The sequence below is a fragment of the Fulmarus glacialis genome, unplaced genomic scaffold, assembly GCF_000690835.1.
Source record: "Fulmarus glacialis isolate BGI_N327 unplaced genomic scaffold, ASM69083v1 scaffold31568, whole genome shotgun sequence".
NCBI classification, from domain to species: domain Eukaryota; kingdom Metazoa; phylum Chordata; class Aves; order Procellariiformes; family Procellariidae; genus Fulmarus; species Fulmarus glacialis.
Window position 1 is genome coordinate 36932 of NW_009226944.1, and position 17713 is coordinate 54644.

The 17713-nt window shown below is 38.5% G+C and overlaps 1 protein-coding gene across 1 annotated transcript in view; it reads right to left on the reverse strand.

Annotated features, from left to right (window-relative positions):
• The window catches only part of LOC104080557 (protein unc-79 homolog), a gene marked incomplete at its 3' end in the record, with an annotated part of 81045 nt that overhangs the window by 32509 nt on the left and 30823 nt on the right, over window positions 1–17713 (reverse strand). Inside the window, 13 exon segments of the mRNA XM_009582978.1 lie at window positions 2–208; window positions 5198–5263; window positions 6314–6493; window positions 8138–8339; window positions 9638–9819; window positions 10174–10331; window positions 11354–11502; window positions 11587–11666; window positions 12079–12220; window positions 13621–13848; window positions 14448–14669; window positions 16049–16189; window positions 17425–17548. Of these exon segments, the coding sequence (XP_009581273.1) occupies window positions 2–208; window positions 5198–5263; window positions 6314–6493; window positions 8138–8339; window positions 9638–9819; window positions 10174–10331; window positions 11354–11502; window positions 11587–11666; window positions 12079–12220; window positions 13621–13848; window positions 14448–14669; window positions 16049–16189; window positions 17425–17548 (2081 nt within the window).

Below are 17713 nucleotides of genomic sequence, written 5' to 3' on the forward strand. Positions count from 1 at the left end.
TGCTGATCATAACCAAGCAGGACGTACAGATGGCGCTTGACTGTGTTGAAAGCTTTAGCACTGCTGATGTCTGACTCAGCGCTGCTCTCATCCTTTGCCATGAACTTCATCAACACAGTAATGAGCTGGTGGACAGTCTGGTGATCAATCCCAGCATCCTCTGGCAGCAGGTCTTTTATTGTATTATCATTCTCTGGGGAGGGTTGTCCTATCAGCACAAGAGATACATCGGTATCAGACACTGGATAAGACTGCAAACAGGGTGCAGAACACACCAGAATTTTTTTCAGAGGTCATTGCTCCATTTCTGCCCAAATACACATGGTGAAGTCACAGGAGATAGGCATGCATTTCTGACGGCATTGTTCCTGTGTTGCCTCAGGCTCAACAGCACATTAACACCTACTGTGTACACTGAACTCCATTTCTCAGCTTTCCCGTGTTTAACCGAGCTGCTTATCTTCCTATCACAGTGCATTTCTGCCAAATTGAGTGTTATTATTCCTTCACACCTGTGCATTAAAGGAGACTCAAATCCCACTGCCACCAAATTCTCATCTGGCATAGTTTTCAGTCTTTCCTCAGCAAAAGTTAGTGGATATTAGTCTTTGCCAGTGGAGGATGTACAAAACGGCAAAGGTAGGAGATGGAGAAAATTCCACCAAATAATGATTAAACAAAGAACGAAGACTTCCCCTTTTAGCATTGAGTCCCTATTTCCCTCAAGTAACTTGGGCCAAAATGCAGGCACTATAATTTATTAGGTTTTGGGACACTATGTATCATGTCAAAACTTTGATGACTTTTTCCCAGAGAAGCAGCCTAAGACTTGGTTTTATAAACACTGAATGGAAATAATACTTTGCGTGGGAATACGATCATGTGAAAGACAATAGGCTACTTACAAAGCAGAAGGAAGGTTGGGTGCTGGCTATCACTATCCAAGCAAAACAGACACACTGCAAATAACGCTGCCAACTGGGCAATTATTTTAATTTTCATACGTCAATACTTTTTAAAAATACAGTATTTCCAGTTACTTTTAAGACCATTTATCATTACTAGAATTCTTTAGTAATTGCCTTTGGAGCTACCCTCTTCCATTTCACCCTATTTGTAAGGCCTTTTTTTAGTGCTTAGCAGTTCCTAAAGGTCTATGTTATACTAACACTAGGAATCGAATTCATGAAAAGCAGCAGCTATTTCACACAACAATATATCAGATTCTTTTTATTAAATAATTCTGAATAAATGCATGGCTAAAGCACATAAAGTATATTATTCCAACATGTTCTATTTTAAAACAGTAATTTAAATTAAATGCTTCTGCATAAATAAAATTATTATATATGCATTATATGCAAAATAAATAAAAATTATTTCCACTAGGATAATCAACAAAGGGAACAGAAAATATTATTTTCATAGCACGAAATGGGGGCGACACTTGAAAATTTTTTATTACACTATTAATTTTAGTTTGTTCATTAAACACTATAACTGTTAACAATTACAATTAATTATTATTAAAATGTATTCTGATGTATTATCTGATCCGTGGTTAAAACTCTGTCTAACAGCAAATAATTGAGATAAAGCAAGCTCATATGAAGCAGAATTATAAAATGATCTACTTGTTTTCATTTCAAGGATAAATCCTTTCAACTGTTGGAAATAGTCCTTACTTTTGCAAGAACAGGTTAAATTGAAGTTTGCAGGACAGACCCTACAAGAAAGATTAGCTCAAAGTATAATCTTAAAATTGCTCCTGCATGTCTGTATGAGGGTTACTAACCAACAACTAATATCCACTTAGTCTGTTAGAGTTACTTACATGTCTTAGGGTTTATGTAAATTCATAGCTATATATTTATAGCAAATACTAAAAATTATTTTAATATTCTAATTTACCCATATTCTCAATGCAATACGCTATTCTGACAAGGGACTCCTTTGCTGCTACAACTGCATCTGCCTTAGGTTCTTCACCAGCAAAACTGCAGCGTCTGTCATTTTTAAAATAATTTAAAATATTTTACGCTTTGTTGGTGGGTGAGCAAAGGGTTTTGTTTGATTGGCTGTTTTGCTGAGCTTGGGAGAAGGTTGCTATTTCTATGACAGCTAAAATGAAAACTAGGGGGGGAAATGTTCAGAATCACTTCTACTAAGAATAACTTTCCTTTACTGGTCTCATTTTGGTAAAAAGAAATCGTGAACTTCGTATTATATAATATTTTTTATTACAAACAGTTTTCACAGGGATTTTTTATTTACAGAAACCTTCCTTCAAAATGAAAATTCTCTATCCAAACTTTTGCTGGACCAAGATTTGCAGATCCAAAAAGAAAACAATAAATTCTGAAATAATTAGAATGAGAAATACAGCAAGTTCCATTTTCAGAAGCAGATTAAAATGTATATAAAAAATAACTTCAGCTTTGTGGACATAAACTGAGAAATAATCTTTCCCCATATTATACCCAGGTTAAAATTTTCCATGAAATTGTATCAAAAAGACACCATTTTCATAAAGATGATATTAGACTGTTTTCTTCAGCCCTACTTATTTTTATCTCTATTAAGTGTTGTGAGATTTTCCGTAAAACAAAGGAGATAAGATGGAATGAGTCAAAGGATCATGGAGCTCTAAATAAATCCTGGTTCTCCAAATAGAACTCAATGAGTAATTAATCTGAAAAGATTAACCTATTTTACTTTCACTTGCTGAACAACATTAATTTTGAAGCTCAATGATAAAATGCTCAGTTTTGGCATGAGTTCATAATACTAACACCAGTTAACAGACACTTCCCAGGACTTTTCCTGACATTTACTTTCCAGAAATATTATTACACTTTCTGAAGCATTAAAATCTCATTTCTTGTACTTTGCCCTCACTGAAAACTATACAGCAGGACACAAGAGTTTCACCCTGAGTAGTCTGTCATCTACTAAGAATCAAGTCTAGGGAATGTCAATCACCTTCTGTTTTTACTTTTAATGCAGAAACCTGCAATGAACCAGCGATGGAGAACTGCTTGTTTAAAATTACAAAAACCCTATGATTCCATTTAGGCAATAGACTTTCAGAGTCCAGAAAACCTTCCTCTGCTGTCTGAAATGGGTCTTAAGTTATACCAAGCGTGAACAAAACTTTCACTTCATTAACACACGATACCGGGTATGCTGTATCAAACCAAGCTGTTTAGATTCAAGCTAAGAATGCAAAACCAAGGCAGCCCTGTCTTTGCAGTGGCTATGGTGGCTTTTACCCCTCAAAATGCATGCGCATACATATACAATTTATGTGCATGTGAGTGTGTGCCTACATACAAGGTATATACATACACGCACACACACACATCCCCCAGGAAAACCTTCTCACATAACCAAACACACAGCCTGCTAGTTAACATACAGCCACCATTCCTGAATTCAATCTAGCCTTATGCCCACAGATTCACCTCTTTATTCATATAAAGAATATAATCAGACGCCTTATATCAGACCCCTTTACCTTCAAATTACTTTAAGATATAACACAATGTAACATAAAACATCAGACCACAATTATATCATGCTTCATCCCAATTGTGATCCCTATGCCTATCTATGAAACTCTCTAAATGACTGTCCAGGGTATTATGGAGGACAGATGAACAAATACGTGATCCTGGTGTTTAATCCATACAGAACGCACATTGAATTCAGCTTACATTTGAACTGTGCAAGGAGTACAGTTTTAGACCTAGAAACAACGGATGAGCATGAGGACTGGTTCATTCGAGTGGTATGTATAAAATAAAATGTTTTTCTACAGCAGATGTATAGCCTATGTTTAGGAGTCAGTTAGTTCCTTAGATGAATCAGATATGCTCAGTACTGCAATGCAAAGTGTTAGAAACTATGAGTCAAACCTTAAAAAAAACTATTTTACAAAAAATAAAGATTTTAGAAAGAAATAAATACTGGGCAGCAGGACAGGGACAGTCATTTGTCTCCTAGTTTCCAAAGCATCTGTGATAATTTTGAATCATATTATCAGACTTTTTTTCATATCAGCGGTTACTGCTACATGCAATTTTTTATATATACATTTTTAGTGGAACCTGAATTTGCAGCTTAGGTGATTAATCACCTGAGCCTGGAAACTGAACCTTTGAAATACCAAAATACATCTAATACAATCACAATGGCTAACAATGCTTACTGTGAGACTGACACTTCTTATGTGACAAGTTTCTCTAAGCCCAGTATATAGCAGGTGCAATTAAATGAAGAACAATCATTCACTGACACATTTGTTCATCGCACCATTATTTCACTTGTTCCTTCTATGAGCCTGTGACAACCTGCACATATGTTCTGTAAGGAACTGGTTGATTTCCAGCTCTCACTGGGCTAGTATGATAGGGCTATATACTGCTAATTCAGAAGCTCTCCTAGTCTATTTCACAGCTTCGTCAGCGCCCACACTGGTACGGTATTTTGTTTTCAGCTGATCACCCAGTAAGCTGATCTGTTCTAATTCTGAATTTGTGTCTGTTGGAAATATTGCAAGTCTCGAAGAAGGAATATGAAAAGATCTAAATCTGAGATTTTTCACTTCAAAATGGTCAGTCTACACAGGACTCAAAGCAAGAACTGTCAGTAGTCACAATGATTTAGAGATTACTTGGACCCTGCTGAGCTAGCTATTCTACAAATGCCTGACAGAAGGCTGACATCTTCACAAATGTCAGTAAATATAAAATAAGGGACTTAAGATGTCTATAAGCATACAGAGGAGACAAGTGTAATTTACAGTACCAACAATCAAAAGCATTCTGTTTGCTGTCTCTAAAACCTGAAGGTCAAAGATCAGGCTGGACATAGGTGACTCATGGGGCCAGCCTACTAAAGATTTACTTGTTCCTGTGGGCAATGAAACACTGGAGGGTGAGGGACTGCCGGCATAGCTGACTGCCTCTGAATAACCTCCTCCCAGCCCCAAAGTACTATTTACAACTGGGGGCAATTTTCAGTATAGATCAAGAGCAAAACTTCAATTTACGCCTTTTGGAACCATGCTGAGACGTGATTCACTGTGCCTTTCAGACAACTTCAATCTTGCATAAGTTTATCTCATGAGTCAGCAAGAAAGCTAGCACTAGTGCCTTCTCCTGTTCCATCAAAACACCCCCCTTGTCAAACCTACCTGGTGTTTGCTCTGGTGTTCCTCCAAGTGCTGGAGCAGACTGCTCGTGTCTGGTCAAGCTCAAAGCTTAAAAAAACCAAACAAACAAACAAACAAAAAAAAACAACAAAGAGCAACTCTGTTTAAAAAGGCAGTACTGACATACTTCAGCATATATTCAGTGCTAGCATGTTTATGTTCATTTACTCATGCAATGTTGTCAGGCAGTGAGTGTAACCGTTTAAAACATGTCACTTCTATGCCCTACAGATTTTGTGCACCATGTTCTGTAACTCCAGTTTTCTCCATAGTTCAGTTTTGCTGGTACAAGAGTCACCACACAGGAGCCCCTATGCATGATCAGAAATCAGTCAAGAAGGATTACCTAAGAGTCCCAAAATATGGTGGTGTTTGTTTTGGAGAATAGAAATTACCTTTTAAATTAACAGTTCACCAGCACCCAGGTTTGAACATTTTGTCAGTTCCTATTATATAGGTAGAAGCAATGCAATTTGAATATAAAGACTAATCTGTGTTTGTAAAACTCTCTAAATGAGAATGGGTAAGCTTTATTTCTGCTTGGAAGGATAGCTGTACAGCGCTCCATACAGGCCTATGGATTTCCAGCACCTAGGTCCTCCTATACAAGCTGGCAGGAAAGATGTGTTGCATGGACGTTGTTTTCTTAACAAAGGAATTCTGAAGATATCTAAAAGCTCATCTGAGACATTAACAGTAGGTTTTAAGATGTCTAGCGTATGCTGCATACACTGATTAATAATTACAATTAATAAATAAATTAGTAACAGAGGAATTTTTCTGTAAACACTGTATCTATTTCAGACAAAACTACTGTGTATTAGCCACAAATAAAAATTAAGATCTATCCACAAACTAGTCTTCGAGCATTTTGTTCTGGCATTTTAAACAAGCACAGCATAGACATAACGTTTGTCTATGTTCTTTGTCAAACTCACTAACTTGTCATTATCTGAATAATGCCCAAATCAGTCAGAAACCTAGATTTGCTATCCCAATTGGATAAATATTGACAATTCCGATGTGTACCCAGCAATAGGATACGATCCTAAGGGAGAAGATACAGGCGTGTCACAAGAATATAAATAGATACTCAACGAATTTTGGTGGTTAAGGTTTCTGGAAGGGAGAGCGCTCTCTTTGACTCCACTGGTCCCTTCACACTGTCCCTCAGGGAACGCACACTCTTCTGACGATTACGTGCGAAACGAGCCCTCTTGATCTTCCACATTGCTGCATCACTGAGGTTGGCGACATTTGTCCGGACAGCAGTGATAGCTTTGCAAATGCAATTGACCAAGTTAGGATTCATTCCACAGCATGGCGAGGCCCTAATGCTGCCAAGTGCCAAATGCAACTGGGCCCCAGGTCCCACTCAAGTCAAGAAAGCTTCATATGGGCTCGAGGGTCCATCTGCAAGGTACTCATCTGCATGCTCTCATTCTGAAATCCATAAAACCCCAAATGGCATAACTGTGTTTAAAAAATTATGCTGTTACTACTTTCTTTAGAGATTGGACAAAAACAGGTTCTTGAAACCAAAACCTGAATTTCAGGCTAAGGGAATATGAGATGCCCTCTATTTAAAACAGCAGGAATCTCATGAATATGGATCACATTTAGTGCACTCATACCCAAATGTGGCCTCTAGTTTTGCCTCACTGACCTCCTGTCCTGCCTACACCTATCGTCCTGGATTTGAACAGCGCCTCCAAAAATCTGTGAGTGTGATTATGCGTTTACAGTAGTGTTACCAGCAGTATCACTGCGTGTCTTAATGGGGCTACCAATACTTTTCTATACTCATGTCTATAGTGCATTCAAACTCTTTGAGTTTAATTATCTGAGCAACTAAAGCCAGTGAGCCCATCCTTTGCATCACTTATGTCTTTGAAAAGGCAAAGAGAAAGGTTAAAAAGAAACTTGAAAAATATGTTTTGCATATTTTAGATTTTAAATCACTCCCAAATATTCATATTTAAAGATATGAACCTACATTTGCAGCCAGAGGTGCTAGAAACTAGTGCTGAGATTCCCTCCTCAGGCCACAGCAGCAGTTCCCAGCTTTGGGTCAAGCTACTCACATATGGAGAAGAAAATATGTTTGCAGTTCCTCCCATCTCCTGTATGGATACAGCAGCAGCACCTGGACTTTTTTAGGCACTGGGCTCCGTGCAAGCATAGGAGGAGGCATTAGGGAAGCTGAGGGACCACACGCTGTCCCAACAGCTGTCCCCACCTCCTCCAAGCAAATCAGACAGAAATAGGTCTGCCTCATGGGCCACCACTTGGGTAAGGAAGTTTTCAATTACTCAGCATGTTAAACAATCATGCACAAATTATTTTTTAGCCCCCCCTAGTGAATGGAAGGAGACATGATGTCTCATCAAGAAACCAAGTATGAACAGGACAAACATTTACAAACATTTGTCACTGCAGGAATAGTTAACTGAGCACCAGCTCTAAGAGTCCGTGTACCTCTTGTGCTGTGCCCATACATTTGTTTGTTTTTCGAGGGTCATACAGCTCCTAGGGCTGTCTTTGTACAGACCGCTACAGAACGGGGTCAGGCATGGCTTAGGCCTTGGAGAATAGCAATTTGATAGCATAAGAACATCTATAAAAGAACAGGTGGGTTAACGCAGGTTGCAGCTGATCACAGAACCAGACCACTTTTCAACCAAGGCTGGCAATCATATCCTAGTGAGAGTAAAACATGACGCCCAAAGGTGCGGCAGAATATAGCCTAATCTGTATCTGGGCAGTCAAAAAATGCTCACTTCAAATTATTCTCTTTTGGCCTGAAAGATTACTTAATTTCAGAGAATTTATACAGGTGAGACCTACATCTCAGACCCTTGCAGGCAGCTGAAATTCCAGAAGCTGATAAAAGGTGATCAGATTGATTTGGACTCTGCTTACTTGTTGGGAAAGGGAATTCTTTGTTGCAGTCCAGATGAAGCTGTGCTTCCAGAGACAGGGTCTCAAAGCGATTCACAAAGAACTCCCAGCTCAAAGCCGGAATATCCGCTTTTAGAAAATGAAGTAGCAAAAGCTTACTAAGAATTGTGGGCCTGTCCTTGACAACTGTGTCAAACTGGAAATCAAGGCAGAGGCAGAGACCCTATAGAGGGAAAAAAAAAAAAACACAAAAACACAGAACTGAAATGTGAAAACTCTATTTTTTAAAGCAAAGGGAGGTCAAAGCTCTCAACTTCTCCTGTTAATTAGTACAGAATAAAGGTTTAGCTCCTTTTTCCTACCAAGTCCTTTAAATCAGAACTAATGCTACTGATACCAGTGGAAAAGTAAGGTAAGTAAGGAGATAAATAAACATCATCATATTTAGAATGTAGAATTTGCTAAGATTTTGAGGAATACAAAGGTGTAGGCAAAGTTCTGTCCTACCGCACATTTGGTACACAATATCAAAGTATTCTCTTCACACACCCCTGCCTGAGAAAAAGCTTATATTTAGGCAACTGAATCAAGCCCTTAATTACAAAAAGAATGAATCACCAAGCCCAAACAGAGGAAGAAAGATTATGTGGTGAAGTATAACAGAAGCACTTTGCCTCAAAATGCTTCTGTATTTTATTTGCACTAGAATTTTGGGTGTAGTGTCAAGACTTATGTTTGAGAAGAAAACCCACACATTAAATATGAAAGTGCAGTATACTGGTAACAGTCTCAGTGAACTCAGTGAATTCAAGTTCTCTGGAAACTATTTTGAAAACGCACTATATGGAATAAAACTAGCAAGTATTAACACCTTTTTATAGGCAGTAACACTGAACTTTTTAAAATACATATTCATTCTATTCTCAAGACAACTAGAACTGAATTGTGCACTACGAGATTTTTTTTTTTATCTTGCTTGAATACATAGGCTCTGATCCACTTTCATATCTGCTTAGTTTTAATCATGAGAATTCTGACTGGCAAGGTCTCTCACATGCTTAAAATTACATGCCTAAGTAAATCTTGAAAAGATCAAGACCATGTTTGGTTTTCCTTGAATATATTTACTCACTGTCAGCTCAGCAGGGTCATAAGACTTACAAATTTTTTTTTTTTTTAAATTGAAAAATGTCAATAAATTTTAAAATAATAAAAAACGTTTACAGCTTTCTACGATAGCAGTTCAAATGCAATAGTAATAGTCATCAGAGTTTTTACAGTTGGACTCAATGATCTTAAACCTCTTTTCCAACCTAAATGATTCTATGATTCTAAGTTGGAGCTAGGGCAATATCATTTCCCTTGGCTATTCTGTGCATATGTCAATTACCAAGACCCGTAAGGCTTGCCTAAAGAAGTATTAGCAGTGATCGTGATGCTGTACGCCTGAACCACTTTGAACTTTGGGCGAAAACCCAGATTCCTGTTTGAATGTATTTTTTCCCCATATAACGAACCTACCTGTAAAGCTGGCCTCTTTATGGTGTCAAGTAATAGCCCAGCTCTTGTAGCTACTGCTGGGTTGACATCTTCCACAGCAGTCAGGAAACAGCAGAATGCATGAGCCAAAGAGTACTTCAGTAGGTGGTTTTTTGTCACAGAGTGAATATCCAAAAATCTGCACAACACAGCCACCTTCTCCACTGTAACAGCCATGTCCCCAGATAAAGAAAATATGCATATTAATTCAGGTAATGGCTTCTTTATGTCCTGGTTAATATACCTCTCCTAGAAATATGCATATCTGAGAAAGTAACAACAAAAAATAGCTGGCAAGTGTTGTAATTTTGATTTTACTTTGATTATCCAAAATGTCTCATGTTCTCCTCTATTTTATTGCATTGTTGTGTCATAGTTTTGCACCAGACTATCTCCAAAGCTCCCCAAAGAAGCAAAAAGATAATCATCTATTATAGGTCTCCCCAGTTATAGTGGAGAAAGCTCTACTTCTTCAGCGAAGCAACAGAGAGCAAATAGTGTACATTTCTCAGGCCTACCTGCTTCAAATCTCATCTTCCAATCTTTGCTGTTGAAATTGCTGTTTATGATTGTCCAGAAAATGTCAGCTCCATGGGGAAGCGAAAGTGCATGAAGAAGAAGTGGGACTGCCAGGGAAGAAAGCTGAGAGAACTCAGACTTCACAACTCCCCATAAGCTGGAAAGACCGAAAAAAGCAAGCCTGCTTAGAAGAACACTCCCTTGACACCCTTTGTTCTAAATGTCTACACTGTATTGTTGGTGGGAATGCACTTTTCATGAAAATCTCTATGAGCCATCCTGGGCATTTATGTGAATACTACAGAGTTGTGGCAGGAGAACAGAGCTACTTGCAAATCTTCAACTACAGCAGTTTTTCTTGAAAATCCAGGTTCAAATATTCCTTACATTGAAACACTTCAGATTTGACAAGAGTTTGCCTAATTCAAGGCACAACTGCCATGGAACATAATCTATGCTATGAATTAGCAGTTTCAGCACAACCAGCTTCAGTGCCTAAGCCACACGAACTGTCTTGGTACCACGAATCATGTGCATCCACGAATGACTAAGATGTCGGGTGTTCACAATTTGCTGGTATTTAGATTCAGGACAGTTTCTCTAGTCTGCTAAAACCCTACAGCCTAGGGAGGTGCACAATGAAATTGATATAGAGCAGCTGTAAGCGCTGATGAACACTCTCTATTTCAGAACATCATATGCTGATGTTTATCCAGTGAGTCTTCTGCAAAAGTCCCTTTCTCCAAAGAGAATCTTAAAATGCACAGATTTCAATCCAATTCACTCTGATTCTAAATGAAAAAACTTCCTTTACCTCTTAAAAATACAGTGCAATACTGTTGTTCTCTCAGCTTTAATGTTTTTATTTTGTAGAGCCAGGCAAGATACCTCAGTCTCAGACAATGCTATTATTCAGTATGAGAAACTCTGACTTACTGCAAAACAAGTAGTGTATGACAGAGTAGCCATGACGGACAATGCAGGGTACCTTGGTTTCATTTGCAACTTCTTAATTAGCGTGTGTGATGTGCCCTTATACAGTTACTTAACCTTTCCACACTTCCCTACCACCTTTTGTTAATTTTCCACACTAAACCTGCAAATCCTTTGATTCCAACAACGAATGTATAGTTGAAGAATCAACGAAGTATGAAGACAAAATGTGTGATAAAAACCTACCTTGCAATCAGCATGTGGTCTTGAATATAGGCAAGAAATTGTGGATGGTCCTTTCTTGCTATATACAGGCATTCCCCATGAAGACACAGGATCTTCAGACAGTTCAGCATGTTAAAAAGAATGTCTGGTTCTTCAAACCTTGACATTTCCTGTGTAAGCAGATGTACTACTCTTAACACAATGGTACCACTTAACCAAAAATTCAAACTAAATAAACAAGTAATCAACGTTACCTGCAATATAGTGTATACGAGCTTCAAGGTAACTGGAAGTTGCTGATAACAAAATTTTCTTTCTGTGTCATTCTTTACTGCTGTTAAAAATGTGAGTTACATAAAATGTTGTTAAAGTTCCTCATCTGTGGATTCAAAATGAAACTAAAGAATGTCAAAGTGATGAGAGATAAATTAATTCTAGCCACAGTAACCCTGCAGTCAGTAAAGTTACAACAGCATGGAATTTGGCACGTAATGTTTTTGCTACTTTGTATGTTCAAAAAGCCAAGATTTCTTCTAACACTTTTTTGAGAGACAGTCACACTTGCTATCAACATAAATACAGCCTTCCTATTTAATTAGTACGTTGAAAGAATTAAATGCATGAGGAAAAAGTGACTGTGCATTGTCGGACCTGAAAGACTGCTTCAGAACCCTGTACTCTATATGAGTAGAAGCGTTTCATTTAAAGCCTTACTGAGATACTTAACCTTCTCACCCTCCACCTACCAGCATTTTCTGTGGTCTCTGTGTGATTTCCTGGGTTTTCTCCATGTTTTGGTGCCGATTTGTCTTCCTCTTCTCCTTCAGTTCCTATAATAAACTCAGGTCTAGTATACAGAAGACTATCCTCGAGGTTATCTGTTGGCTCCTTTAAGAATATAATAAGTTAAATTCATTTCTTGATGTTATCTAAATACATGAGGCCATATCCTGCTGTTTAAGTTACATTTGGCAAATGAGGCAGACACTGTCTAGTTCCATGTCCACTTGTCCATTCAAATCACTTGCATATCTAAAATTCTGCATTAGCAAATGCATACTGACAAGAAGACTATGTTTCAAACATGGATTTAAGTGATACCACTTAACAAAAACTGTATATCCATATTGGAGCTGACGTCGATCCAATCACAGGGCCATGATTTCACCAAACTTGTCATCCTTGCCTCAGAGGAGTAACAGACAAGAGCAGGGCGTGTTTCCTACACTACTGTAGAGTTACAGGCTTAGAGGCAGGAGCTACCTCAATCACTTTTACATTGAAAAAAGGACTAGGCTGGAGTTACTTCTGCCTGTGGCCAGGAGCTCAGGATTACAGATTGCCATTGTGACCTTTATGTTATAAAACACAAGGTGGATCCTAGAAACGGTACCGAGCCCCAGCACTCAAAAGACTTCACCGCTTGCTACTTTTCGGCTGAGGTAAGAATCTGAACTGAAAGGGCATGAGATGATTTTTCTAGCACAAGTTACTGAATACCACATGCACAATACCTACTATTAGCATACACATCCAAATGGAATTCTGAAACTTTTACACATCAAAAGGCAACACTATGCCCACCACCAAAAAAAAAATTACTAATAAATATCCTGCCACTACCATGCCACAGCAAATGAGCACTCAGAATAAGGGGGATTATGCTGTCTTCTGAACTACCAGATGCATCAGTTACGTATACCAGACATATAGCTTAAAATAAATTCATCACACCACAGGTAATGCTTCAATTCTTCTGCAAAGCTACAGAGGACCTTAATGATGACTAGCAATTGGAGAGTACATACCTTTGTTTGATAAAGCTGGATATTCAACCTGAAGTATATTCGGTTTTTCAACGGTGCTCAGCATTTTCAAAAATCAAGCACCAACTAAGGCTTGCTCATTTGACAACTGATTCACTCAAAATCATTAAGCATTTCAAAATATCCACTCTTAGCTTTTAAAAGAAGATGAAAAGCACTAAGTATTAACATTTCACATCTTATTTAAGACACAGTATCATAGGAGTGTCCTTCCAAAGTGAAACAGCACTTCAGTGTTGATGGGGGAAGAGTTCATACTGGATGAATATTGTCATCTTCCCTTCTTTGAATCAGTTCAAATTTAGGAAATTTTACAGTTCAATGGCATTTTGCTTTACCCTCCCAAATCCTCCATGCCAAAAGCCAGAGCAGCTTTGCTCCCTTGTGCACAATGTAATGAGAACAATGAAGAAGAGGAGTTTCAATACACCGATAATATAGGCACTTTCCTGCTCTACTTACCACAAGCCTGATTTCTTCTTTTGGAGCAAGCTGTTCCAGCAGCTCAAAACCCAGCTGGTAACACAGAATGCTGGACTGACACAGACCACATTCAACTGCTTTTTCATCTTTCTGACAGGTGTGTGAACCACCCCAGGGTGCCTGGAACACATTGTTTATGATGGATATTATATCTTTTGAAATGCTGTTCTCTAAGCCCAAAGTGACACCATCATCCTGGAGTTCCATCTGAAAGAGAGTGAAAAGAGTAAGGATTTATTATTCATCTAAAAGCCAGAGCACTAACTATTCTGCCTATTCCCACATTTCTGCTAGTGTTATATTACAGTACTGGGAAGAGTTTGAGATAAACTGGAACTCACAATTTTAAATTGCCACTGGTGTTGAGGCCCAAGCTCAAACAGCTAGAGTGAACAGACAATTTCAAGCACAGGATCCATGAATTTTACCTGGAGACAGTTACCCAAAACACTTGGCCTTGGATTCACAACGTACAAATTTAGCTATCCAAAAATTATGCAGCTAATCTAAGCTATGAACAAGCCTCTGCTTCTAGTCTGTAGAAATAAACATATCTCCAAGGAGAAGTTCCTTTCACTCATATGAGCTATCTAACTTGAATGCAGACATATCTAACTTCTCTTCATTGAACATGAACCTATGACTCCTATATGAGTAAAGGCAGATGACAGCTGTAGAGGGATTTAAATGCCTTATACTTCATGCCAGTCCCTTAGCAGAAAGGGACTCAGTAGAGGATTAAAGGAGAGCCAAAAGTGACTACAGAACTTCAGCGTCCCCTCAATCTGTTTTTCTTCTGCGAGTACCTGCTTCAAGATGAGATCAAACATCAGAATGAAGCAATTAAGATTCATTTCATCATCTTCACAGTCAAAATCAATTGTCTTTCCACTGGTGTGTCCAAAGTTCTTGAAGGGGCTATGAAAAGGGCTACGTATTGGACTCCGAAATGGACTCTGGAAGGGGCTTGGGAAAGGACTCAGCATGTTGTGCTGAACTCTGCGCCCAGGGTCAGAAGCAACGCTTACCTGAAGACATAAAGAATCAACACGTCCAAATGACTGTTACACATTTAAGCAATCTCATTCTACATGAAACTGCAGAAAATGGCAAGAACTTTGACAGCCTTACTATTCCCTTCCATAGCTTTTTTGCAGAATCTACACGTGTCGCTTAATGCCATTAAATGATAAAATATGATAGAAGTACAGAAATCATATTCTGCACAGATGTATACATTCTCTTAAGCTAAGTGGCTGACATCCATTATCTTATTCCTACTAAGGGGAATTTTAACATCATAAACCAAACAGAAAATTGGTGCAGGCAGTAAACTGGCCATCAGGTTAAAATTATCTGCTCCATGATCCAGGGACACGAACTTCAATAGTAGGAGGCTAATAAAGGAGACTACCTCAAGAAAACAGTGTAAGGCTATACCAAGGATACACGTAACTGGAAATGAACTAAACACAACAGTAACAAGATGTGCATGTCTACATTGATTTATGTCCACACCACAGTAGGCCACCTAAAACCCTGAGGACCTCTAAGTGTTGCAGTGAGATACACAGTTCGATAACACGAGGTCTATTTTTAGGCCAGCTATAGTCTGAAAGACCAGACAGTAAGTTTGTCCGTTCTTTCTGCTTAGTTTAGAAGTGGTCATGGGCTAGGTGTTGAAGTGCTCTCTGCGGAGCTACATCCGAAGACACGCAGACCACATGTAAGGAATTGCCAACTGCCTAGATGCTGTAGTTCCTCAAATCTAAAGATCTGACCTTTCAAGCACTCTTGTTCCTGCTGTCCTTGAAGCACTTCCTCCAAGACTACTGGGAAGTTAGTCACATCAGTCCTAGTATGTGTAGTGCCTACAGATTCGTACATGTTTTCTTCCACACCATAAGCCTTTGACAGACAACTTTAGATCAATTTTTGCATCTCTTGGACGAGAAAAAAAAACCACAGGGGAACAGAAACAAATTCTGCTCTGTCACCCTTCCAAAACATACCAAGGCCCATCAAATTTCTACCAGAATACAAAAACTCATTCTGGGTGACCAGTTGTCCACAACAACTTGTTGTTGGTGGTTATTAATAGAAGTGCAGAGAATGAAAGTGGTTGGAAAAGATACCAAGAACACTCCAAACATATCCCAAACAAACCAGTTCACTAAGGAAAAACTGCACAGTTTTTCTGCAGTTCCTATCTGCATTATCTTTATACTGACCATGTGATAGAGTGGTATTTATTGAAGAAGTCATGCCAATTTTCCTCCATTTTCAAAATTTATAGTGTTTCCAATCAAATGCTGCCATATTGAAAGATGACTTTTTAATTCTTCACATGCATTCTATTAGGAAAACTGTTCTAAGCAAAATAATAAGCAGGATAAATAACAGTTACCCTCCGAGCTGTGAGATTTCCCGCCAGTTCACTGACTCTCGATTTTCTTTGATTTGCTAACTCTTTTACAGAATTAACTCCATCAGAAAACATGCTAATTAGTAACTGAAGAGGAACAACAATGTCTAGTTCAGATAACACCTGAGGAAAGACAATAAATAAAAAACGCATGAGTTTCAAGCTTGATCAAAAGTGCCAGCCACTTTATAAGCATCTTTATCATATGATCCTCAGTTCAGCACGTTCCATGCATTTAATTTTGGGATTCAGTGAGGTGAGCTGCAAGCTTTGATTTCTGTTAGAATCAGAGCAGAAGAGAACTGGCAAAAAAAAGGGTATTTTCAAAATATTTGTTGGCATCTGCTTGGTGCACCTTGAGATCAGTTTTATGCACAAACATACAGGGATTTAGAATTGTTCCACAAAAGTATTTCTGCAAATCAAAAGTATTACCAATACTTGGATGAATAACTATTTACTACATTTATTATTACTTAAAACTGAATTCCTGTATTTATTCTAAGAATCCAGTCAGAATGGTTGCCTACAGGCGTCAACATAGTGACAGGATGGTTATCTGCAAATCACTGAGGGAATATTCATCACCTATTTTGTCACCAACACTCAGACAAATATGAGCTCATTCGTACTTGTCATTAACTGTTATTAGGTCAAGAAAAATCAAAAAAAAAAAAAAAATCATACTTTACTTGAAAACTCTGTATACATGAAAATTGCTACAGTCATCAGGTAAATTGGTCTTTGAAGAGGCTTAACCAAAATAACCCTCAGCAGAAAAGAAGTGACAATGAAGAATACAGGTATTATTCTGAGGTACCATGGAAAATTTTATACCCTTCTGAATTCACTGCCCCCAGCTGACATGATTGTCCCTGTAGCTTTTGAATATGAACACTGGGTGAATGCCAGCTTTGTGGGCAAATATAGCACAAAAGGGCCAGAGCAGCAGAAAGCTTGATGGGTACAGAGTTAGCCTAATCCAGATCTTCATAATCGGGAACAACTACAGCTGCTTCTGGAGTCTGGAATTAATTTTGGAATCTACAGACCAAATTCTGTGGAGACTAAAAACTACTGCTGCCAAAAAGTCAGACAGCTGAATGGCCCTAAGGACACAACTGACATTCAAAGGTAAAAGGAATTTCCAGGCTTCCATTATATTGCCCATGATGGGCTAGTAACATAAAGCTTGCCGGGATCTGTTTACCAACCATCCTTCCACTGGGGCTAAGCAAAGGGCAGAAAGGTTCCATGATTCTTGGAAAAGTGGTTTCTTCCTCTCCCCCCCTCTTTTTTTTTTTCTTTTCCAAAATCATAAGCTGCTTCAGCATGCCTTGTCAAGAGAGGACACTTACATGCAGCCAAAGCAATGCTTGCTCTTGCACAGAAGACGGGTACCCTGTGAATCGACAGCTAATGAAGCCAAACATCTCCTCCATGGAGAAAGGGAGAGGGCAAAGTTCAATGTCAAACATTTTGCTGAAAAGTAGAAAAAAAATATAGCATCACTGAGTTACCATGGCATACAATGTGTAAGATATAACATAAAACTGTTAGAAAGACAATCTCACTACCAGCACTGACGATGCTTTTATAATCTTACTTGCATCCCCACCCTCCACAGGAGTTGAGCTAGGTTGCTGA